Below are 24,460 nucleotides of genomic sequence, written 5' to 3'. Positions count from 1 at the left end.
ACCTAAAGAGCAATTTAGAAGGGTGTGCTCGGAGCTTTGCTGATAGATCTGATAAGTAGATCCGAGAAAGAACCAAGGTCACGGATGTTGCTCTGAAGTGACTTTTGCATGCCACTATGACCACGAGTCGTGGGAAATGCTGAGTCACTGGATACAGACAGCGCGAGATCGATCATGGTGACATTTGTGGGAGGCCTATGCCTGTCCGGAGTCCATCGGCTGATATGATGATGAAAGGGTTATTAAGTTACTTCTAGTAGATAAAGTTAGGATTAGTATCGCTTTGCTTGCCCCGCGCCATAACAGGGTTGTGGAGTGCTTTGTTCTTCTTCTTGTTCTCTTCTATGCTCTGCAGGAGGAAGGGTGGGGCGTTGGCTTGCCTCTGCTGCCTGTGATCCAACTCGCGCGTCAGTTCTTCTACGAACTGCCCGCCCGTCTGCCTGGAGGAAACGGTGGTTTTATATAGCAAATTTTCTCAACAACTTGGCGTGTATATAATTCTAAATAAAATTGATTTTAAGTTTAAATTCTTTACAATTAGTAATAACAGACAATATACATAAGAGAAATAATAAAAAAATAAAAATAAAACAATGGGGTTCATAAAGTAAGTAAATAAATTATAAATGAACTGCAAGTAACTTGAGCAGCGACAGCTTAACGGTAGAGACCTGAGACTTGCGATCCTGGGTCGCGGGTTCGATTCCTGGCGATACAATCTTATATAAGTGAATTAACTGTATAGGATTTCAACTGCTTATAGACAAGTTTCCAGAGGATGAACAGCAGCATCCTCTGCTCACCATAATACCACATTGCCATCGCCAATCCGATAGCCAAGCGTGGTGATTATAGTAAATCCCCCATAGATGTTTTTGGGGGAATCCTATAACTTGCAGCGGGCTTCTATCAACTAACTAATAAGATTATGATGAATTAATATACATATTTATATTTTTAATATAATGGTCTTCGTTTATGAGGACCTGTCGTTCCCCCACTGTCATGGTTCACAAGGAATTTGGTAACAAAATTATTTTTTCTCTCACTCTCATCTTTTATTCATCTCTTTCATTACAAACTCTTCTATTCCTTTTCATATTTTATTTACTTTCATACATCGCTTCACTTCCGTTGAGAGGAAAGGCCTCAGAAATACCACATGACATTCTTTATTTACTTTTTTTTCTCTTCTATTATCTAGCTTACTTGACTGTTCCTTACTTATTTGTTCCTTTTGACGGTTTCTTCTGTGACCTAAATTCTAGTAAGGTCCGGCGACTATCCAAGTTGTTCACCAGCGAGGTGATGTTTTGAATAGAGTATATTAGCTTGAGTGCGAAACGTACCGTTCAGTTCCTCTTCCACTCTCGATGTCGTCATCAGGTCCCACGTACATGGAGAACCCTCGTCTTGACAGCTCCTCGTCCGGCACCAGCGACGGGTTGTGAAACGCGTGGTTCTTGTCCGGGCTTATCGTCAGTTTCCTAAAGTGTTACTGCTCTTAGTATTGATATATGATTCACTTTACTCCAAAGGACTAAATTGGTCATATATTTTAACTGGCCTAAACTAACCTAAAACTTTTAAATAGTATAAAGCTACAGAAATAAATAAAACAGGAGTGTCTGCTTTTAATATTAAAATGATAGCTTTTTACTACAAATGAATATACATACGATACATTTACCAAAAGATCAATTTTCCAAATACTTGTTTGTCTGTCCGTTTGTTGTAATCTCTGTGATGGCTGGGCAGATTTTGATGGTACTTATACTAGCAGGTAGCTGATGTAAGAAAGGGTAACTAAGGCTACGATATTTTTGGAAAAAACTTAAACTTAAAAAAACTAAACAAACTAAGGCTTGTTTCTAAACGTGGTGCCACGCAGGGGAGCAATGTTAAAGGGGGAATTTTGAAAGAGGACTCGATAGGAGCTTAACCCTATCGTTTTAGTATTAAAATTATGTATGTCGGATAGAGAGGTGAAATTTTTAACAAGCTAAGGTGGGCATAGCATATAAAAGGTTTTCAGCAAAGGTATTTTAACATACAAAATTTTCATAATTAGTCTAACCTAACCTAAACTTTTTAATTAGTATAGATATTATATATACTTTGCTTTATTAACTTAAAGCATTAAATAAGCCTCAATATCCGAAGCAAAGGCTCCATGGATCAGTAAGTGACAATGGGCTTCCTGAAGGCCCTTGCCTGAAGTGACGTCACGTTTCGCAGCCTTATGTTGTCACCGGTGACTCGTATTGAACAGGCACATGGTTTTTCTTCTGTTAAGATACTCACTGGTCCATCGCCTTTCTACTGAGCGATATGGAAATTTACCAGATCTTCCCAGACTTCTGTATAAAGATCACTTCATCATCACTTTCTGTATAAAGATCACACTCACAGGACCAACGACAAGAATAAAAAAATAAAGTGCATAATTTAAATAAAACAAAATAGGAAAGAAATGATAATAAACTATGATATTGATAATAAGGAAAAACAAAATAATATTAATATTAAACTAAGGCAAATAAATGTAAAAAAATGTTAATGTAGAATCATGCAGAGAACGCGATGTACGAAACGATAGGTAAGAAAAGGAATGCAAGATATTGGAAAGAGATAAAAGAAGAGGAATGAAAGGAAGATATTAAGAAAGATGAGAGAGAAATATAAATTATGTAAATAGTTCCTGCTTTACCATAGTAAAGTAGAACCATAGGAGAGGTCCATAAAAAGGTACTCACTGGACCCTGAGGCGGTTGGAGGTCTGCATGCCGGCCAGCTTGCTACGGAGGCTGCAGACCATGGCGCAAAGCCCCACCACCAGCAGCGTCAGCAACAGCCACGCGCCGCCGAAGACACTCACTATGATAATTGTTTGAGTATCCTGGAACAGAAGTTTTAACTGATCAGTGTTGGAAATTGCCTTCTCAGTATTAATTATATAGGAAGAGAATATTATTAAACAAAAGCATTAAAGTTTATTACTAAAGTTTAATAGTATGTAAGAATCAATTAATAAATAAGATAAGTATTAAAAATACGCAAAAATTTAAAATTGATTTTTTGAATTCTTTTTTGTTCGTTTATGGCCGCCAAGTTGCATGTGAAAAACGACAACGTGGTCAAAGATAAAGCCTGCAGACGAAAGGTACCTATTCAAACAGACCCTAAAGAGTTAAATAATCTGCTATCTAATAGTTACGTTGTAAAAATTTAATGAATCATTCACAATGATTTACCAAGTCAACTGTAAGACTGTCTGAAGTGACTGATGTGAAGTATTACTAAAGAGAATGAAAAAAATAATACGACAAAAAACGACTCTGTCTTTCCCAAAGATGGTAGTGCGAGAGGAAGTGCAAGGGCCATAGAAAAAATACATTTAAAAAACTTTTAAGTTAAACGGTTTTTTGATACACATATTGTGGTGATTGTGGAAAAATATGTACCTAGTCCGCCATATTGGAACGGCGTCCATCTTGAATTTTAAATTTTGACATAATCATCGTGTTTTACTAGTGTAGCCCTTTCGTTTGATACCCATATTGAGGGGGTTAAGGAAAAATATGTAATCCTCCATTTTGTATCGGCGGCCATCTTAGATTTATAATGTTATTGATTTTAGTATATTGTATTGTCATCTAAATTAAATGTGTGTACCAAATTTCAAATCAATCTGACAACGGGAAGGTGCTTAAATTTCAATTTCTAATTTTGACCCAAATAAACAAATAAATTCCGTACGGGTCGAACTAAATAAAACCGTTTAAAAACAGTAAGAATGTTTAGCCAGTTCCGTTATAATTCTCGGGAAATAAGGAAGCCTATAGATAGTTCCATACTCGGTCTGTGTGTGTCAAAAAATTTGAGAAGAAACGCTTGATATGTCTCCAAGGAAACTCATTGTAAGGATGGTAGTGGGTCAACCTCCTACTTGTTATATATAGAAACGGGATGGCGTTGATGATTGGTGATGATGTTTAAGGCTGAGAAATTCCTGAGAATTAACAATGACTATAATAATCATAATAATAATTATGTTAAATTGTAAATCTATTTATATCTTTGACGCCGTCTCGTGTTTCGCCTGGTTTAGCTGGATATTTAATGCAATCAGGCGTTACTTTGCGGAAGTCCATCCTAAGTTAGAAAAGGACTAATATTTAGCCAAAACTCTGTGTTTGGCACTAATCGGTGTAACATAACTCCTTAAGATGCCCCGTGGAGGGTTGAAACACGTGTTGAGTGGTTTAACGGTGGCAGTTGTGTGATTCGAATTGTTTGCCGCATACGCATTTATCAGCGGTCTGGCCGGCGGTGCACTTTGTTGCACGACTACCACTGCATGTGCGGAAGTGGCTAAATATTGGTCCTTTTCTCACTTAGCTGGATATGGTGGACTTATACCATCATAGGTTTAAACTCAAGGAAAGTCCCTAGTGCACCTGTGACTCTTCGGTGGACCAGATCATGGTGCACCTAATCAACGAATGTTCAGTATTTGGCGTCAAGAATAGAATATCAATTTTGGTTACAGGAAAGAATAGAAGAAGAAAACATCGTTTTACTGGTGAACCAAGAGGAAAGTCGTTCGTCTTTCTGGATTACCATCGGAAGGTGATAAAAAAAGTTAAAAAGAAATAATACAAAATAGTAATAAACTAAAGAAGGAAATGATTTGTGATAAATGTGATAAAAAATTTAAAAGAATGTGATAGATATATTATCTATATCTACATATAGATATAATTAGAAAAGCATTAAACAGAAAATTAGAATACAGAAAAATTTTACTGTTACCAAATCGTTGACACATAAAAAAATGAAAAAAAATGTAATATAACAGCGTCCAGGCTAATGATGAGAGGCGTTGCATGAAAGGTAACAAGTGTAACAATATGGAAAAGAATGATAGAGATTAATTAAAAAAGAAGAACTAATGAAAGTTGTTGATACAGATAAAAAAGAGCGAGAAAATAGAAATTATAATTTTAATAAATTATTAAGATAATATTGTAGCTGTCCACTCATGATAGCGGAGATACGAAGAAAAACCATTTTTCATGGCCACTCAATAATAAATTGGAAATAATGTATTTCTGATACTAAGACGTAAAGAAGAATTAAAAGTTGAATTCGATGTGCCTCATGCATATGCAGAAGAAATGTTCGGAAATAATTTCACACTATGTTCCTCATCAGAAGCAGAAAGTAAAAAGGCATAATTTAAATGGGTTTTATTGATATAGACATAGTTTCTTTCTCTACTTATAAATATCACATATACACAACATGGTTTTTAATACAATTAAAATGCACACATAAACATTATAACTACACACACGTTGATTTACTTTACTTAGTCAGATCTTGAATCATTACAAACACATTACTGATAATACAATGCGTAATGGGTAAGGAATTTAGAGTAAAAAGATAGACCTAATTGTTACTCATTTAGACCAGGTGTTCTCAAACTTATTTTTTCAAATCTCTTTCGACTTCATGAAGCTGTTTCTACCATATTCCCAAAACTTCCAAAAAATGTGAAGGTAGGATTTAATTCCTTCCTTCCTTTTGCACGTTTTAACATACGCTGTGACACTTTGTATGGAATATAGATTACGCAAGTTTTTTTACAAGAAACAGTACTTGATCTTAAAATATTATTTCTACGCCAACACTTTCGTTCCTCGTTGCGAACTATCGCTTACGAAGTGTCCCGTCAAGTTTGACTACTCATGAGGGTTGAACTGAACCATTTTGAAAATTAAAGGATTAAAGTGTAAATCAGTGATTCCCAAAGTGGTATATATCGACCCCTAGGGTTCTATGATAACCTGCAAGGGGTCTACGTCAGCAAAAAAAATTTGGAGGTCCATGAAATGAAAATGGAGGTCCACGACAGTGGATCTCAACACATACATTGATAGTACCTATTTACTTACATCATACTATCTTATAATATTAAAACATTTACATTATTTATAAAAGTACCTATGAAGTAAAAAATTGTTTATTTAATGTTACGTATGTTTTACATAACAGATAAACAAAATTTTATTTTGAGTAGTTTTAATTTAAATTCAATTTATAAATGTATAAATTAACATGTGTTTTTACTTTAAGTTTTAACACTAAACTTCACTACAGTTAGAAAATTACAGGAAATCAATATCAGGTAAGTAGGGGTCTACCCAACACGGAAAAGCATGGCAAGGGGTCTAAGACACAAAAAAGTTTGGGGAACTCTGGTGTAAATGATTACTACATTCCAAAGACTACATTTTAGACTTTGCATACATAATTATAAACTTAGTACGGTATGATTTTAATATATTAAATTTTAAAAGGGTGATGTTTATAAATTATTTATTTGATAAAAATTGGTCTGTATGAATTCTTCGGATCTCTTTCAGATAAATTAGTCGATGTTGATGTTGATGAACATTGCCGGGTAAAAGTTGATAGAAATTTTTTACAATTACTGAGCCAGGATTCAATGATTAATTATACTTTTTTTTAAATTTTGTAAAGGCAGACCTCAGGCGATCACCTCTAATCTATGTCATTCGAAGGTGGTTGAAGGAAGGCGTGGTATAACACCCTCCGACATCCAGGTCGACTTCCGATGGGGAGCTCAGATGTTCTTTTTCTCTCTCTCTCTCTTTCTCCGCAATCTCCTTCTTCAACATTACTTTTTCGAAGAAGGTTATGCTTTCTGATATAACCTAGTTTAATGTTCTCTGTATTAGATTTGTCGCTGGGAATTCGAAGTCGTCGGCTTAAACCGCTTGATAACATCCGATAAGCTGACCTGTCATTTTTTTATCTCAAGAATTTTGTAGACTTTCCCGCCATTTTTGACAAAATTATTCTATTTTATCTATGCGTTATGATAACGTCAGTCAGTACATGTTATATACGCATATACACGTAATCACAGGTTAGATCGATATTGATATATTTTTAATTATTAAAAATATTTGGGTGCTTTTAAAAATATTTTATCCTATCTGTGAATTGACTGATCTGAATCTACTTCATTAAAAAGTTGTTTTAGATAAAATACCAAAGACATTACGTAAAAAGTATTTACGTTCATTACTTATACAAATATTATCGACGGCGTTATCATTTTCAAAGAATCAATAATATTAAATAAATATATTACTCGCAATGTTGTGATTAAAAGATACCATAATATTATCAAAAGTTAATTTTTTCTTAAAACACTTAAATGAATGCGCCATTGTTATTGGGAAACGCCAATAGGTCATTGAACCCAACGTCAAATTCCAATATGTCAAAAAGTTTTTTTTAGTTAATTGTATTTAGATTAATATAAAATATATACTCGATAATAAATATAATTATATAAGAACAAAATTATAATATTAATTAACGAAGAAATATATTTTTTCTGCTCTCTTTCTGTTTTTTTCTTAACGGTAAAGACAAAGAACTAAAGTCCGTTCAGCCATTTATAATTTACTTTTCATAATGTATTAAATAAATCGCTGTCATGTCTGTGTGTCTGTATACAAATAGTCAGTTTAAATTATTCTATGTGGATGAATAGTATTAATAAGGAAATATATATTATCTTGCCTAGATAAATTACTACAAAAATAAAATGTATAAGATAGTAAGATGGACATGTATCGGATATGTAATGTATACTTTTCACGATTCTTAACATATATATAGCTGAACTATAAATAAGTCTGTGATTTAAGGGTCTGTTTACTTCCTAAATAACAATATAGACTTAAAATTACTCGAATTATGTATAAAAAATTAGTTATAGATGTAAAAGATTTAAAGGGTTGAACGTGTGTGTGAATCATTTGCTGTCAATTAACGTATGACCCTATTCAAAAATCAATATTTACAGAAATATTAAATAACATAATCAATAGCAAGAAAAGTATTATCAAAATTCGTATTAAAATTAATTTTTGTTTATTATCTATGCAGACTATGTGCTGTCTGAAGTTACTGGCCTGTCGCATATATAGAAAAAAATAAATTGATGTAAATATTTCAGAGTGATTATTTTATACTTATTATAATTGAAAATAATATACTTAATAAATTACGTATGTACAATAAAATTCTACAATCATTTTTAGATATGTCATCGGAGAGATTTAAAATCAATTTTAATAATGTATTATTGAAAAAAAGTATATTATTGTATCAGTAAGCTATATATAATAATGTATTATTAAAAAAAGTATATTATTGTGAAGCACTAAATAAAACTATATTTGTAAAGAGCGACTGTTCAGTTTCACACCGGCTCTTCACCAGAATTGTCTTCTAAGCCGGTGGTGGCTTCCCGTAGGAATAATATGCTTACATTTTATGTTGATTGATGATATGAAAGCGCTTGTAACAGCCTATTTAAATAAAGAATATGATGATCTTTTTTTGAATAAATGTAAAAGTTTTAAAGCTTTTTTCTTGCAATTGACCTATAACCTTATATCGACTATTAGGAAGACCGAAAAGTGATGTCGTTTCTGTCGACATATGTTACAAAAAAAACCGTTTGATTTGTTACCGCTCCGGCGTTGATTTGTATACTAGATGGCAAAAGGTTGTTGATAACGAAGGTGAATATATTGTTGATTAGAAATAAATAATTGGTTAAAATGTAGTCGTGTGAATTTAACTTAAGAAAGCGACTTTACTTACCGGTTCCCCAATATATTAAGAACTGTAACTTAAATCGGAAGATAATATATTAAATTTGCCGTTTTATTGGTTGGTATGGATAGTAAATTTTTTTTGCTTAAAAATAAATTTTCCGATGCGTTAATATATAACATTGTTGTTTTTGATGTTGACCGCATTCAGCGATTCCCCGCGACCTTGCCTATGACGTCAGACCACCTAGTGGGGGGTACATATGCCGGGAGTACTTTCGCCACGTCTACCGGCGCCTGGTCAAGGTATAATGATAACACAGAAGTGGTATAGAAGAGTAATGACTTACCATCACGTTCGTTCCAGCATCACTGCATCACCTGCGACGGACGGGGCCCGACTGAGTGCCGCTGTTCAGATAAGCAGCTGATAACGATAAGGATCTCGTAACGCTGTGATAAGAGGCGATCGCCACGCACCTGTATTGAAAAATTAAAACAATGAAGGATTATTTATTGAATTACTCACGTATAATCTAGCTGTTAGAATGTTCTTGGTACTTGACTCTAGAAAGGCACTGACGGAGGATCAAGGATAATGAGAAGCTAATACTTGACGGTAAATTAGGGGGTAAAATGGCCAGAGGAGGGTCACTTATTTATTGGACTGATGCAATCTCGAAGCCGTGTATCAATGTGCACGTCTTGAAACTTTCACACGATAGAACAGTCTGGAAAAATATGGTGGAAAAAGAAGTTCCATAGTTTATGTCAGACCATATATTATTTAATAAATGTTATAATAGGATCGAAGAGTTTTCAGTTGATCGATGCGTGGAACTTCTTTGACTCATTCTTTTTCTTTTCAGACGATGGAAGCCTCTGCAAGGCATAGATCCTCCAAAGATTGCCACAAAGACCAGACCAGCGCTGCCCACGCCACTTCTGGCGACTTTGACAATGTCGTTAGTTCACCTAGTGAGGGATCTACCCACGTCTATCAGCTCGTGGAAGTAACTGGAGAACCTTTCGGCTCCAACGACCATCGATTGCACGAGCGATGTATCACCACTGCCACTTCTGATGAGCAATTCTTCGAGTTTTTTGGTTCGATTCGTTGGTAGTCTTGGCATAACTCTAAGCATGGTCTTCTTCATCACTCTCTGGGTGACCTTGGGCTTTATTAGGTCCATCATAAGTGTATTAAACATTGTTAAATTGCATAAAAAAGAGCAACTGTTCAGTTTTAAGCCGGCACTTTTTATACCAGTGTTTCAAGTCGGTGGTATCTTACGGCTATATAGTGTTAAAATTATTGAGGATTTAAAAATGCGTGCGTTTACTTCAACTGAGATATTTTAAATTCATTATATGTAATGTATATGTATACAGAATATATGTAGTGTCAAAACAAATTGGCTGGTCATTGCCGTGATAAGTGACTACTAATAAAGCTTTGATATAGTGAAAATCAAATTACAATTGTTATTTGTGGTATATGAATTAATAAATTAAAAAGAAAGAAAATAAAGAAAAAGATGGTGATTAATATGGTTGATCACAGCGGCGACATAAATATGTAAAAGATACCTGAAATGTCAAAAACAGCACGCCAAAAATACTTGGTCGTAACAGTGAATGCTAATTTTCAGCCATCACCCGATGACGCATTTAATTTGAAATTAACAACGCAATAAAAACAAAACAGATAATAAAAATATAAAAAGTTTATATACACGTTGGTGGTGTTGACACATAATCGTGTGAGCTCATATAGCAGTGTTAATTGGTATTATTCGCTGCTAGTTATTTTGAGGTTATAATTAGCTTATTTAGGTTTCATAAGTAAAATACATGTATAAATGTAATGCAGATAGTTCCGTATTAGTGGAACACGGCCATCAATATTTTAAAAATTTAATTTATTATTGCATGTTCGAATTGAAATTCGAAAACCGAACTGTTGTATCAATAAATAAATACTCTGTGTAAAATATATTTATATAATCTGCGTCAAAATAATAGTAGCTGTTAAATTCTTTTTTTAAATATATATCGTATAAGAATGTTTTACAAGTGAATGAAAAAATAATCAGTTAATTATATAAACACGTTTTATTAACAAAAAAATACGATAATTGCGTTAATAGCGTTTCTTTAAGAGGTCATATGCCTTTACGATCGTTTAAGATTCATTTATTTTAAAAATTGTGTTTAAATTTTACCTTATTTTTGCACTTTAATGTTGAATGTCACATTAACCTAGTTTCTTCAAAACACTGTCATTTTTTATATCAGAAAAATAAAAAGAAATCCGTTGTTTTTGTATCGAAATACAAATTCAGACTAAAACGTGTTTAATTAGATAGAATGTTAATTGAAAATGTAGACTGAAAACTGGTTTTTATCGCATACGTATTAAGAATACTTGTATAATTAACCAATTTTTCAGCGGTAGTAGTTCAGTGGTTACGAATTATGATAGCAATTAATTTATTTGTTATTTTATTGTACTTCTTATAAACTAACGATAGATTGACGACCGTTAGGGTTAAATGTTTCTGAAGTGGAGGCTAGGAGCTCGTGGATGCTACGCGAGCAGGCCTTCCAGGTGGACCGACGACATTCTCCAGGTCGCGGAATGTTACTGGATGCGAGCAGGGCTACTCCAGACATCTTGGCGTCCTAAGCCTAGCAGTGAGCGTCTATCAGCTGAAAAGAAGAAGTGATAAGCAGAAGAAATACATCTCTACTTTTCACTGTAAAAAGTACTCCGGTGACGAGTAGTGGAGTATCATTAAGATTCTTCTTCATTTCAGCTGATAGACGCCCACTGCAAGGAATAATCGCCACGCTTGGCTGGTGGGTTGGCGATCGCACTGTGATACATCATAACATGGAAAGGATGCCAATGCCCGTCCTCTTAACCCTTAATAACCTAGAGTTTCAATTTTAATACCAATCTTTTAAACCGAATGTTCACATTACTATTAGTTTTTTATAGGTTGGCTGTACGGATTTTACTGTTGTATAATATTCTTTCCAACGAAATTAAAAAAAAAAAAAATTTTCCCTTCATCTAGACCCTCAAGCAAACACAGTAATATTAAAAAAATCACTTTCGTAAATCAGGCTACTAAGGGTTAAAACTTGTTCGTGAGCAGTGGGAACTCTGCATAATTAATGTACAAAAAGTGAATCATATATTGAACTCGCGATCTATAATCTCAATTTAAACTCTCTACTATTGAACTACTAATCTTTAACTGAAAAGTTGGATCATAATTTAAAAAAGGTCAAGGGCTTTTCTGAGTGGCACTGGCAGTAAATAAATAGATTATTCAGCATAAAATAGAAAAATATGGAATAACTTCATAATAAACATGAAACCGGAAACTGTTTTATTTCAAACTAGCTGTACCCTGGGTGTGTTTCTATGCAACTAATTAAAATAAAGTTAAAGAGAAGGCACACATAAATATTTAGATTTTGAATCATTTTATTAATTAAAAAAATAATTAAGTTAGAAACCTTGGCAGGCTCATGCACAAAAACTATTAAAGATCATCACATGATCAAATGCGTAGTTTATGGTTCTATAAAAGACACACAGACAGACTTTATTGTAAAAATATGTGTAAGCGCCTGTACAAATAAATTAGCAAGGAAATCGTTCTTGTGTTAACTCATTTATAAAGGCGCTTTTCAATTATGTAACATTAAAATGATATACAACTTTAATTAATAAACAAAATTAAAAACTAAAATTATGCATGCTAAACTTATAAATATAAGTATGACGTTTCTAAGTAGATACTAAAAACGATTTTCTTGCCAAAATATTTGTATAGGCGCTTAAACATGTTTTTTTAGAATTATTTAATAGAGATCTTTGGGAGAGGCCTATGTTTTGTAGTGAGTGACTATCGGCTGTAAAAAAAAAGATACTTCTGTATAGGAGATACATATATTATCTTCGCTTAATACTACGCATCAATATATTTATACAAAAAAAAACGGGCGCAATTTTAATGCTTTAAAAAAATAAGTGTAAAAACTTTAAAGTTTTGGTCTGTGAAACGAGCTATACATTTAACATTTTAAAACAATCATCCGAATCATCCTGTATAGATATTACCATAAAAGATATAATGAAATAATAACATAAAGATATTACAAGGAAATTTGATAACCTTTGCATAATAATTATATATTATATGTTGATGTACATATCCATACGAAGAAATATGCTTTAAACATTATTTTTATGGACTATTCAATAGCATATATATGTAAAATAGCATGACATGTTAGGTTTATTGCACTTTATTGGCAAAACTAATCCATTTGCATCATGGCGGAATGATTATAAATGTAGATTTTTATTAGTTTTATAATTAATGTTTTTAACTACTATTTCAAATTAGTTTGTATTTTTGCTCTGTGGTAAGATTATACAGATTATTAAACCATGGAATGCAAGTGGGAGTCTGTCATGTCATCTGTCAAATAATCAGCTATTAAAATCGAATTACCCTAAGTCTTAGTAGTGATATATATTAAATTAGCACTAGAAATAAAGATAATAAGGATGTTTTTTAACAGCCAAATGGTAAACATCTTTTACATTATCTGTATGTACAATATATTAGAGGGACCGGAAAGTAATGTTGTTTCTGTTGATATATTTTATAGAAAAACTGATTGATTTGTTACCGCTACGGCATTGATTTGTATACTAGATGGTAAAAGGTTGTTGAATACGAAGGGCAATATATTGTTATTATAAGAAATAAAAATTTGTTAAAATGCAGTCGTATGAATTTAACTCAAGAAAGCGACATTACTTACCGGTCCCCTAATATATTAAGAACTGTAACTTAAATCGGAAGATAATATATTAATTTTGACGTTTTATTGCTTGCAGCAATTTTTTTTCGTTTAAAAATAAATTATTTAAAAAATAACTTATAAATAGTACCTTCAAAAGATAGTATGCCCAAACTTTCTTTGTTATGACCCGATAGTTGATGAAAGGAAGAGTGATGAAAATTTCTTCCACGAAATCCAAATTTAACACTATAGGCTGTTTTTTAAGGTTACTTTAAAAAATGTTTTTATTGATTAACGAACAATCGACTTGTACAATTTAAAAATAAACGTTGATCACAAAATGGCAGCTAGCACTGAGTAAACTCGCCGAGTTAATTAAGAAATTATTTTTATAATTAAATTAGTTGTGCCCGCGACTTCGTTCGCGTGGAATTTTGTAAAAAAAAATTATTCAGTTTTTTTTTCATCGGCTATCTGCCAGTATGTGTCCCGTCAAAATCGGTAAAAACATTTCAGAGATTAGTCGGAATAAGCGGACAGAAATATAGCCAAAAAAAATAAATTTGGTATATGTGCGGTACATATATTCATTCGCAAAAATAAAAAAATGTAAAAGAGCTTATTTTAATATAACAAACAGAAAATCCTCTTTCATATATTTGCACAGATAATAAAATTTCGAAGGAGAACGAGGCGAGTGGGTGTCTACAACGCAAAAGTTTAAATTTGACCAACATATCAGTCTACATAACTACATAGTTATGGAGATATAATTTCCAAATATTAAACTTCAAAATAGTAAAATATAATTAACATGATGGCTCGTTATTTTTAATTGACATACCATATTAAAAATTCGGTTTTATACAACTTTGACGTTTACCTGCAAACTTGACTTCATTGTTCTGTCATGTAACACAAAAATGCTATATATAACCATATAGCATGTATCTTATAACGATATAATAAAACGCTAATAAGCTATAAATCGTATTAACATAACCGGATGAAACGCTACTATGCTAATTGTAAATAGCATGCGATAAAGAAATGCAATAAATACGTCCGGAATATTATAAACGTAGCAAATCATGCCTGAGTCAGCAATTAACAATGGACTGTTTTATTGTTTGAAAATATGTTTTAATAACCTTTTATTACTTAGATATGAATACATCAAGCTATGTACGCCTTTTGCAGGCAAATGAGTATTTATCCATTATAAATGTATATCTCATTTCCTGGTCTTATCATATGGTACATTTTATGATATCCAAAAGTCAATGCGCGAAGCTCTCGCGCATGCGCAGGAACATGGCGCGTGAGCGTCGCTTCCCTTGACGACTTTTTACATCCCGTAACTAATTTAGTTCTCTTTGTTTACGATTATTTTGTGTTTTACGAATTAAAGTTACTTTGGACAATACCTTTACCATTTCACTCTTGTAAAATTCGGTAAGTATTTCTACCGAAATTTCCCTCTACTACAAAATTCATTTACTCAATATTGGAACTATTGACATTATCCTTATTGATCATATTTTTTTAAATCTGTTTTATTATTGAATTTACTCTTCGCAAGATGTCGCTCTTTTAATAACATCTACATTTTAAGAAAGTTTTACAAAACAGTTTTATGCATATACACTTTATCAGTTATAGCCTAAATGAAATCAAAACAATCAAGCGAACACGCGAATAACAAGAATCCTTGACAATGATGCCAAGGAATTTTGTTATTTAAATATTTATTAATTGAATAATAAGTTTTTACGTTGAAATTATGTAATGAATTTTATAAATGGTAGTCCAATAACGTCTTTAGTAATTTGATTAAAAATTCTGATTAACTTTATTATAAACAAGTTGTGCTAGCGATTTTATCCGCGTGGAATTTATCAAAAAAATTAATTACAATAAAACTAAAATAAAACTAGCCTAAGTTGCTACTTACTTTTATCTGCCAGCTGGAACAAACAGACAGTAAGACAAAAATTATAAAAAGTGATTTTGGTAAATATACCGTATATATATTTAGGTGTATATAGTAAAAAGCGGTGTTTTTAACATCACAAACAGATAATCTAATTTTTTCAGTTTTATAGATGAATTTGTAATTTTTAGCAAAATTTTGGTGCCAGTTTTTCATGGTGCCTTGTAATTTTGAATCGTGATGGTATATAGGTGTCAAAGATGTCTGTTGACGAACGAGTATTTTTATTTTTACTTTTAAAGCTATTATATCCATTACTCATTTCACAGGATTGTAATACCCCCAAGGTTTAAGATCGCTTAGTCAGATGTGACTAAATATGAAGACCTTTGAGTTGAGATTTTTGTATGATCTGTCATTCTATACACATCTAGAAAGAAGTAAGGTAGTTGTATTGGTTATGGCCAGTTAACTCGAGTAGGTAAGCAAATTATTTGTAATTCACAAAACGGAAGTGTCAAGAGACGCTGTCAGTTTGAGTTTTTTTTTCTAAAATGTCAAAAATAATTTTTACAAGGTACAGGTTTGTACTTCAATAACCCGCTCATAGATGGCGCTGTTTTCAATTATGCTACAAATCAAACTGCTTTCAATACCCGGCGATAAATATTGCATATAGACTTTTAGAATGAAACAATCGGCTAATTTCGGGTTTGTAAAGCATTATCTCTGTCCCACACTACCTATGTGAGGTTCTGTCAGTCTCTGTCGCACAGAGATAACGCTCTACGAAGTCTAAATTAGCCGATAGTCTATTTCCAAAGGTCGATGTGCAATATTTATCGCCGGGTGCTGTACACGGGACATCAATGCTCACCGACAACGAATTTATTAATGCTATTATATCTATTAAACACCCTGTAATGCATTCCGTTTGCAACTATCATGACCTTATGTGAATAACTACAAAGGAATTTAAAACTTAATTAAATAAGTCATGGTTTAAAATACATTGCCTTGTTAAAGGTAATCATAGCCTTAAACAAACTATTCCATATATGATTGACACCTCTTGAGTGATCGAACAAAGACGCTGCACTAGAAAAAAATTTCGAACTTTGATCTTCTGAGTGCGATGGAATTTATCTTTGGTTTCCACAAGGGCGTTGTTATGAACTACAATGGATTGTTCATGAGGATTTGGGTCAAGTTAGCTTCTTGTTATATCGGTGATGCCTTTGTGATGCAGGGTCAAGTATTATAACTAAGTCATATTATAATCATTAATTTACTTTTATAAATGTATTGTTGCCTGATGAAAAATTACGTTCTCCTTGTATTCAGATATTCCTTATGTTACCTCATTATTTCTGTTACTGCATTACACGTATGAATAGTATGTAATGATATGTGATAAATTATTAATTTTATTCCGGTTTTCTCATTATTTAATTCATAGTTTCTTTTGACTTCGATAATCATGGTAATAATAATTTATACACAGTCGTGTAAGACCTCAGGGGCGGCTTAAACTATAGTGCAGGGTGTGCAATGCACACGGGCGCTTCCGCGGCGCTCCTTGAGACAGCTAAGAGCATCATCTTGGACCATCATGGTATAACAATGATATGACAAAAGCGACCAGCCAGCACGGTTGCGGCAGTTCTCAAACGCGAGCACCTTATGGGCGGCTTCATCTCGAACATTTTGTTTCAACTCGAAATAAACCTTATTTCACGGCAGCGAAACAGTAATTCGATACATTTCGCTTCTATTTCGCTGTCCATAAAACTTAAAACAAAAGACGAAACATGAACTATCGCGGTTCGACGCTTAGTTTCGCAACAGAGATGTGCTACAGGCATAAAAACAATGAGTGTTATTCTGCCGGCATAAGAAGAAAGGCCGTAACTAATACCATACTGTAAGCTATACCTACTTATAAAATAGCTTGTTGAAATATGAAAAAAACTTTCTTGTTACGACGGCAAAGTTAATAGTTATAGCTGTGTGGGGAGGGGAGTCCAGGCCTAGGGGGTGTCAGGGTTTTTTTTGACTCTGTGTTTGGCACTAGTCGGTGTAACAACTTCTGAAGGTGCCCCGTGGAGGGGTGAAACACGTGTTGAGTGATTTAACGGTGGCGGTTGTGTGATTCGCATTGTTTGCCGAATGTGCATTTATCAGCGGGCTGGCGGGCGGTGCACTTTGTTGCACGATTACCACTGCATGTGCGGAAGTGGCTAAATATTGGTCCCTTTCTTACGTCAGGGTTTCATTGCACACGGCCGCTGCACGAGCTAGAGCCGCCCCTGGACGACCTTGTTCATTTACTTCTAGAATTCTCTTCTCTTTATTACTTTTTTTTTAAATTATGATCACATTGAACGTTGGTGGATTTGTAGAGAACTTTAATTATCTAGGAAAGCCTTATTTTTGTTTTGCTAGTCGATCAAACGGAACGTATACATCCTCCATTTAGGTTGATGACATTCTATTACAGAATGTAAAAAAAAGTATTCAAGTAGGAATTTACATGTGCTTTTGAATTGTCAATTATAAGTTACCCCCAGCTCGGAACGCTGATATATTTAGAACAGAGTTCCTCAAACTTTTATATGTCATAGACCCTTTGCCATATTTTTCCGTGTTGGGTAGACCCCTACTTACCTGATATTAATTTCTTGTAAATTTCTAACTGTAGTGAAGTTTAGTGTTAAAAAATTAAAGTTATATTAACTTAAAGTTATATATGTTAATTTATACATTTATTAATTGAATTTAAATTAAAACTACTCAAAATAAAATTTTGTATCTGTTATGTAAAATATACGTAACATTAAATAAACTATAAATGAAATAACATAAGCAATAAGTCAATATTTTTAGTGAAAAGGAAGAACCTGATGCTTTAATAATAAATAATCAACATTTGGCGTCAATTTTGTAAGGGTTAATCTTAAATCTCCTCGGCTAATGATGTCCAGTCTGTTTCTTTTTTTCGTTAGGAGATTGGTAACAGCGCTGAATCCCCTTTCCACTAGGTATGACGATGGAAAGGAAATTAAAAATTTCCTTGCTATATTCCATAACACGGGAAAAATAACGGGTATGTTGTTTTGCAGCCAGAATTACTGATATTAAGTAAATAGGTACTATCAGTGTATGTGTTGAGTTCCACTATCGTGGACCCCGATTTTCATTTCATGGACCCCCAAATTTTTTTCGCTGACGTAGACCCATTGCAGGTTGTCATAGACCCCTAGGGGTCGATATAGACCACTTTGGGAATCACTGATTTAGAAGAACCTCAACAGTTACTCGTTTTCCATGTGTATATTATAATATCAATCATGTCAATGACTCAACAAATCAAATTCCACACATTTATATCAACTAAAAACTATTTAATGCTATAATAAGATTTGTTTAATAATTTACTTTTAATATTAAAACTAACAAATGAAAGATCTAACATAAATTGTGGAACCTTATTATATATACGTACTTTCAGATCCATGAAGGTTTTGTTAACTTATCTGATAGATCAGTAGTACTGGCCACTATGATCGAATAATACTGTTGCTAATTTGATTTCAAATTCGAATGTTCATTTGAATTCAGAACCCAGCTGTCACTCATTGCGTTTAAGTCAAATTCACGATTGTAAATAGTCTCTGTTATATTCTCAACGTAAATCAAAACTAGATTTTATTTTCCTTGTTAACGAAAAAGGATATATATTACACGGGTGATTTTATAGGATCACAATTCTTTTAAATGACCCACATTTCACGTTGCCGCTTGTATACCCCTAGATTGTTGTAGGATTTTTTTTCATTGTTTTTTATTTTCAGCATCTTCTTCAGTCGTCACATAATCTAAATTTCTCATTCATTCTTTATTTCCTTCTTTGCATCGTCGTTCATTCTCTCTTCAATTGTCACAATCTAGGTATATCTGTAACAATGTACCACAGTCTATTCTTATTTCATTAAAGCTCAAGTTATTTAACTCTATCGCAGGCTTATATAGTACTTTGGTTTTTTAAATGTTTACTTCGTGTTTGTGTATATAAAATATTTGATTTTATATACACAAACACAAACCTTTTTATCGATAATTCAACCTTTTTATCGATAATTTTAGAAAGAGATATGAAATGCAATTATTTTATATCAGAATAAACTACGGATAGGAAATGTCATGTCGTTTGAAAATGTACAATAAAATACCCGATGATTTGAAGAAATGTAAAAATATTGTAATATTTAAAAACACACATTATAAGCAACTATGTATAAGTTTGAAAAGAATAAATTATTTAAATCCAATCTACGCTGTTACTAAACCTGCAATTAAAATATTTTACATGCTATACCAATTAAAAACTTGTTTATATTTACCAAATTTATTATTGTATAGAAAAGAGATGGCAGTAAAATGTTTACTTTCGTAGTTGAGAGTAAACGCGTTGGTTTTTCCTTTTATTTGAAACGTATATGTTATAAAACTTCAAGGTCAAATTTTTACGATGGAACCTGATTAGGCTTGATTTCTATTCGGATCACAGAGAATAGATTTTATTCACAGATATATTTAAATCTAGGCATGAATCTTTTAGGCGTTCTTTATTCAGAATACCAATTAAGAAAAGGACCAATATTTAGCCACTTGCACATGCAGTGGTAGTCGTGCAACAGAATGCACCGCCCGCCAGCTCGCTGATAAATGCGTATGCGGCAAACAATGCGAACTACACAACTGCCACCGTTAATTCACTCAACACGTGTTTCACCCCTCCACGAGGCATCTTCAGGAGTTATGTTACACCGATTAGTGCCAAATACCGAGTGCCTGAGAGCACTCAGAATACCAAATTAAATCTCCCATATTTCTACACTTACATACATCCTTGCGTCGAATCTTTCGCGTTACTTCATCTTTTTCGGTCTTTGGCAGTGTGTATTAGTTCTGCTACTGTGGAGAATGATTTGGACTTCATCGGATCCGCATGATCATCGTTTATCTAATTTTTCGGTGATCAAAATTTTTTATCAATTTGTCACCGCTTTTCTTTGCTTTGTGATCGAACAGCTCAAAAATTAGCGTGCACGTAACCTTGCATTAGGCTGCATACAGGCGGAGGTTTTAATAAACATAGCTATAGAGTCGACGCGTTTGTGATGGAACTTGAGGCCCAATTTTACCGATTCCTAGTGAGCATTTATCAGTAATATATATATATATATATATAAATATATATATATATATAAATATATATATATATATATATATATACCATCTTGGTGGTATGTGTGGTACATGGATGGTGTGAAGACTACAGAGCAGTAAAGAGTGTAAGGAGTTACGCCTATAAGGTTGACCTACAATCGTGATAACATGGTCGGACTACGTGAGATGCAGGCTGTTTTTAAAGAGCCTTATTAGAAATCTAAGGGTAGACCTAAGCTCTACAGCCGAAGTGATGATGATAATGGTGACGAAGAAAGAGAATAAATCATACATCACTGTATAACTTTTATTTGCGACATTCTCGCTTGTTTATTATTAAAAATTGCAGGAAAACTTGTGATGTTCCAACGGCTTTGCAGGACTGTCTATTGAAAATCTAAGGAGGAGGGCTGTGTCCAGCTGATATGATGATGATACATGGTGATAAAGTGATTTGCTAAAATCGATGAATATTTCATATGAAATCAATATTAATAAAACATATTTTCGTGCGTGACTAATGCAAAGTTAATCTCTTGTCAAGGTCACACGGGTCAGGGGTCACGGGTCACATGCGGCAACTGGATTGCGTGCCAACGTCGGTCTATCGCAGCCCGAGCGGAATAATATCGAGTTATTCTAATTGATTATATTTAAGGAAGTCATCGATTATCTTATTTTAACAAACGACGTCTCATATTTGTCTCGAAATTTGAATTTAATTGTTATTAACTTGCCTATTCTATTGGTGACGTAATGTCCTGGTTGATATATCGTATAGGCTCAAATCAGAAATGATAAGATTTGCAAAATAATTAGCGGGGCACATCATTGACCCTTGGAGCCGAAAGATTCTAAAGTGTCGACTATGAGCTGATGGTAGTGTAGGCTGCCTACAATGTGGATAGACGACATAGTTAAGGTTGTGGGATGTCGCTGGAAGCAGTCCAAGACTGGTTATCGTGGAGATCTTTGGGGATCCTATTCCTTGAAGTGGGCGTCCGTCGGCTTAAAAGGAGAAGATAAGAAAAATAATATATAAGTAAGGAAAGGACCATTTAGCCACTTCCGCACATGCAGTGGTAGTCGTGCAACAAAGTGCACCGCCCGCCAGCCCGCTGATAAATGCGCATGCGGCAAACAATGCGAATTACACTGTCACTCTCAGTAACTCTGTGTTTGGCACTAATCAGTGTAACATAACTCCTGAAGATGCCCTGTGGAGGGGTGAAACACGTGTTGAGTGATTTAACGGTGGTAGTTGTGTAATTCGCGGAAGTGGCTGAATATTGGTCCTTTTCTTACTTAGGATGGACTTCCGCAAAATAACGCCTGATTCCATTAAAAATAATATTTTTTTTATTATTTCTACACTTGATATAACTTGACACAAATCCCATATTTCGTAATTAATCTATTATAAATAAAACTTCCTCTCTTATCTGGTATTTAGCGAAGGACTTCGAAATGACATTTTCAACGGACATATATTTGTCATATATTAATTAAGTCAATTAATTATTAATTTATAACTAATTATATCAATTAATTTTAGTCAATAGTATATTTATTCTGATTTCTATAGTTCAGATCTAACTTGTAGGATGTAATATGGAAAATATTCACATGCTTGTTGAGCAGTGGTAGACTGATATGCGATCGTAGGTAGCGGGTTCAATTCCTGCGATACGATCTTATATAACTAAGAAAGGGACTAATATATAGCTACTTCCGCTGTGCAGCATTTATCAGCGGGCATGCGGGCGGTGTACTTTATTGCACGACTACTGCTGCATAGCGGAAGTAGCTGTATATTAGCCCCTTTCTTACTTAGGATGGATTTCCGCAAGGTAACGCCTGAATTTATTAGAATCTTATATAATTTACATTTTTTGCATTAATTATATAGGATTGCCGTTGCTCTTTATACAGTTGTAGAATAGTAGAAGAGCAGAAAAAAAAACTAAATTATTTGTTTTTTTATTACTTATTTATTTTTAAATATACGCACCGTTGTTAAGCGTATATATAATATATAAAAGTATTTCGTATAGCAGATCACACGTGAACTTAGTTTTGCGCAACCCAAAAGTGTTGCATCACGAAATGTTGTTAATTACGCCTTTTGTTTCGTCTAATGCGACTCTTGTGTTTTGGACGCGGTTGGGCCACGAAATAGGATTTCGAGCGATTAAAGACGTTATGGCCTCGTTCAACAAACTTAATACGACGGTGATTTAAATAAAATAATTCTTCTTTTCAGCCAATAGACGCTTATAGATGGCCAATACCAATAGGTTTTCCTCAAAGATATCAATGTGGGCTCAAAGGTATCGTGTGGTATAATGGTACGCAGAAAAAGGTGACAAAAAAGATTTTATGCAGGGAATTGAACCCGCTACCTACGATCGCATGCCACAGTTTACTACTGCTCAACAAGCATGTGAATATTTTCCATATTACATCCTAAAGGTTAGATCTGAACTATAGGAATCAGAATCAATATAATATTGACTAAAATTAATCGATATGATTAGTTATAAATAATAATTAAATAACTTAATTAATACATGACTAATATATGTCCGTTGAAAATGTGATTTGAAAGTCCTTCGCTAAATACCAGATAAGAGAGGAATTTTTGTTTAAAATAGATTAATTACGAAATATTGGATTTATGTCAAGTTATGTCAAGTGTAGAAATAATAAAAAATTATATTATATTTAATAGAATCAGGCGTTATTTCGCGGAAGTCCATCCTAAGTAAGAAAAGGACCAATGTTTAGCCACTACCAAAAGATTTTATGCAGGGAATTGAACCCGCGACCTACGATCGCAAGTTTCAGTTCTCTGCCGCTGTGCTATCACTGCTCAAATTCCTATTACTACATATTAAAATTAATTATTGTTACTCTCTGTACTTGCACACTTTGTATTGCCTGAAATCAGTTAAAAGTTACTAACAATAATACAATCTAGTATCTAATCACCATAGTTTTAATTCAAGATATAAGTGAAGAAAACCGTGAAGGAATGAATGCCACGAACATATCCCAGTAGATTTGCCAGTTCAAGAGCTAATGGGCAGGATATACCACCAAATATAGCAATATTCATCGATGTGGCGAATACATAGATACTGTGGCACATCCTGAGAATGACAATATGGAGTAGGGACCAGGAAATGGTCGAACGAAACGTAAATTTAAAAACTGGACATTCAAAACACCAGTGACTTGGATAACAATAATTTATTTATTTCAATTTACTTTAGTAAACACTGTGACATACGAAAAAATTACTAAAAAAACACGGAAATATTAAATGTAATTGTATATTTTAATACGAAAGGTTTTTGACTAATGACTATTGCTATATGACATACGGATCCTAGATGTGGTCATTTACGATGAACATCATAAGAATACTCAAGGTCAGGGAGCAATGGAGAGGGCTATGCTTGAAGTTTCATTGCGAGATCGAATCATAAATGAGGAAACCTGCAAAAGAACCAAAATGACAGATGGAGAGTCTAAGAATCGCTGGTCTGTTGTGGCAAAGGGCGGAGCATATTGATCGTAAAATGGATGGCAGTTAGATGACCCACCTCTGGGAGTCGCTGGAAGTCGTTGTATGCGAGCAAAGAAAGACCATTCATCGAGGCAATCTCTAAGAGACGCCTACGTCTCACACTGAGCATCCATTGGATGAAAAGAAGTACTAGTGTCAAATATAATATTTATTGGAATCAGGAGTTACCTTGTGGAAGTCCACCCTAAGTAATAAAAGGAC

The 24,460-nt window shown here is 33.6% G+C and overlaps 1 protein-coding gene across 1 annotated transcript in view; it reads right to left on the bottom strand.

Moving 5' to 3' along the window:
- Nucleotides 1–213: 213 nt before the first annotated feature.
- LOC137918353 (uncharacterized) overlaps nucleotides 214–24,460 on the bottom strand; it is a 48,258-nt gene continuing 24,011 nt past the window's right edge. The window contains exons 2-5 of the mRNA XM_068761130.1: nucleotides 9,020–9,149; nucleotides 2,757–2,899; nucleotides 1,350–1,487; nucleotides 214–440 (exon numbers count right to left, since the gene is read on the bottom strand). Of these exons, the coding sequence (XP_068617231.1) occupies nucleotides 254–440; nucleotides 1,350–1,487; nucleotides 2,757–2,899; nucleotides 9,020–9,022 (471 nt within the window). The 5' untranslated portion in view covers nucleotides 9,023–9,149 and the 3' untranslated portion in view covers nucleotides 214–253. The remainder of the gene's footprint in view (nucleotides 441–1,349; nucleotides 1,488–2,756; nucleotides 2,900–9,019; nucleotides 9,150–24,460) is intronic.

Source organism: Battus philenor, unplaced genomic scaffold (genome assembly GCF_028537555.1).
Source record: "Battus philenor isolate CCGP_79_NKW_IND1 unplaced genomic scaffold, ilBatPhil1.0.hap1 SCAF_14, whole genome shotgun sequence".
Classification (NCBI taxonomy): Eukaryota; Metazoa; Arthropoda; class Insecta; order Lepidoptera; family Papilionidae; genus Battus; species Battus philenor.
This window is presented reverse-complemented; position numbering and strand designations above follow the sequence as displayed.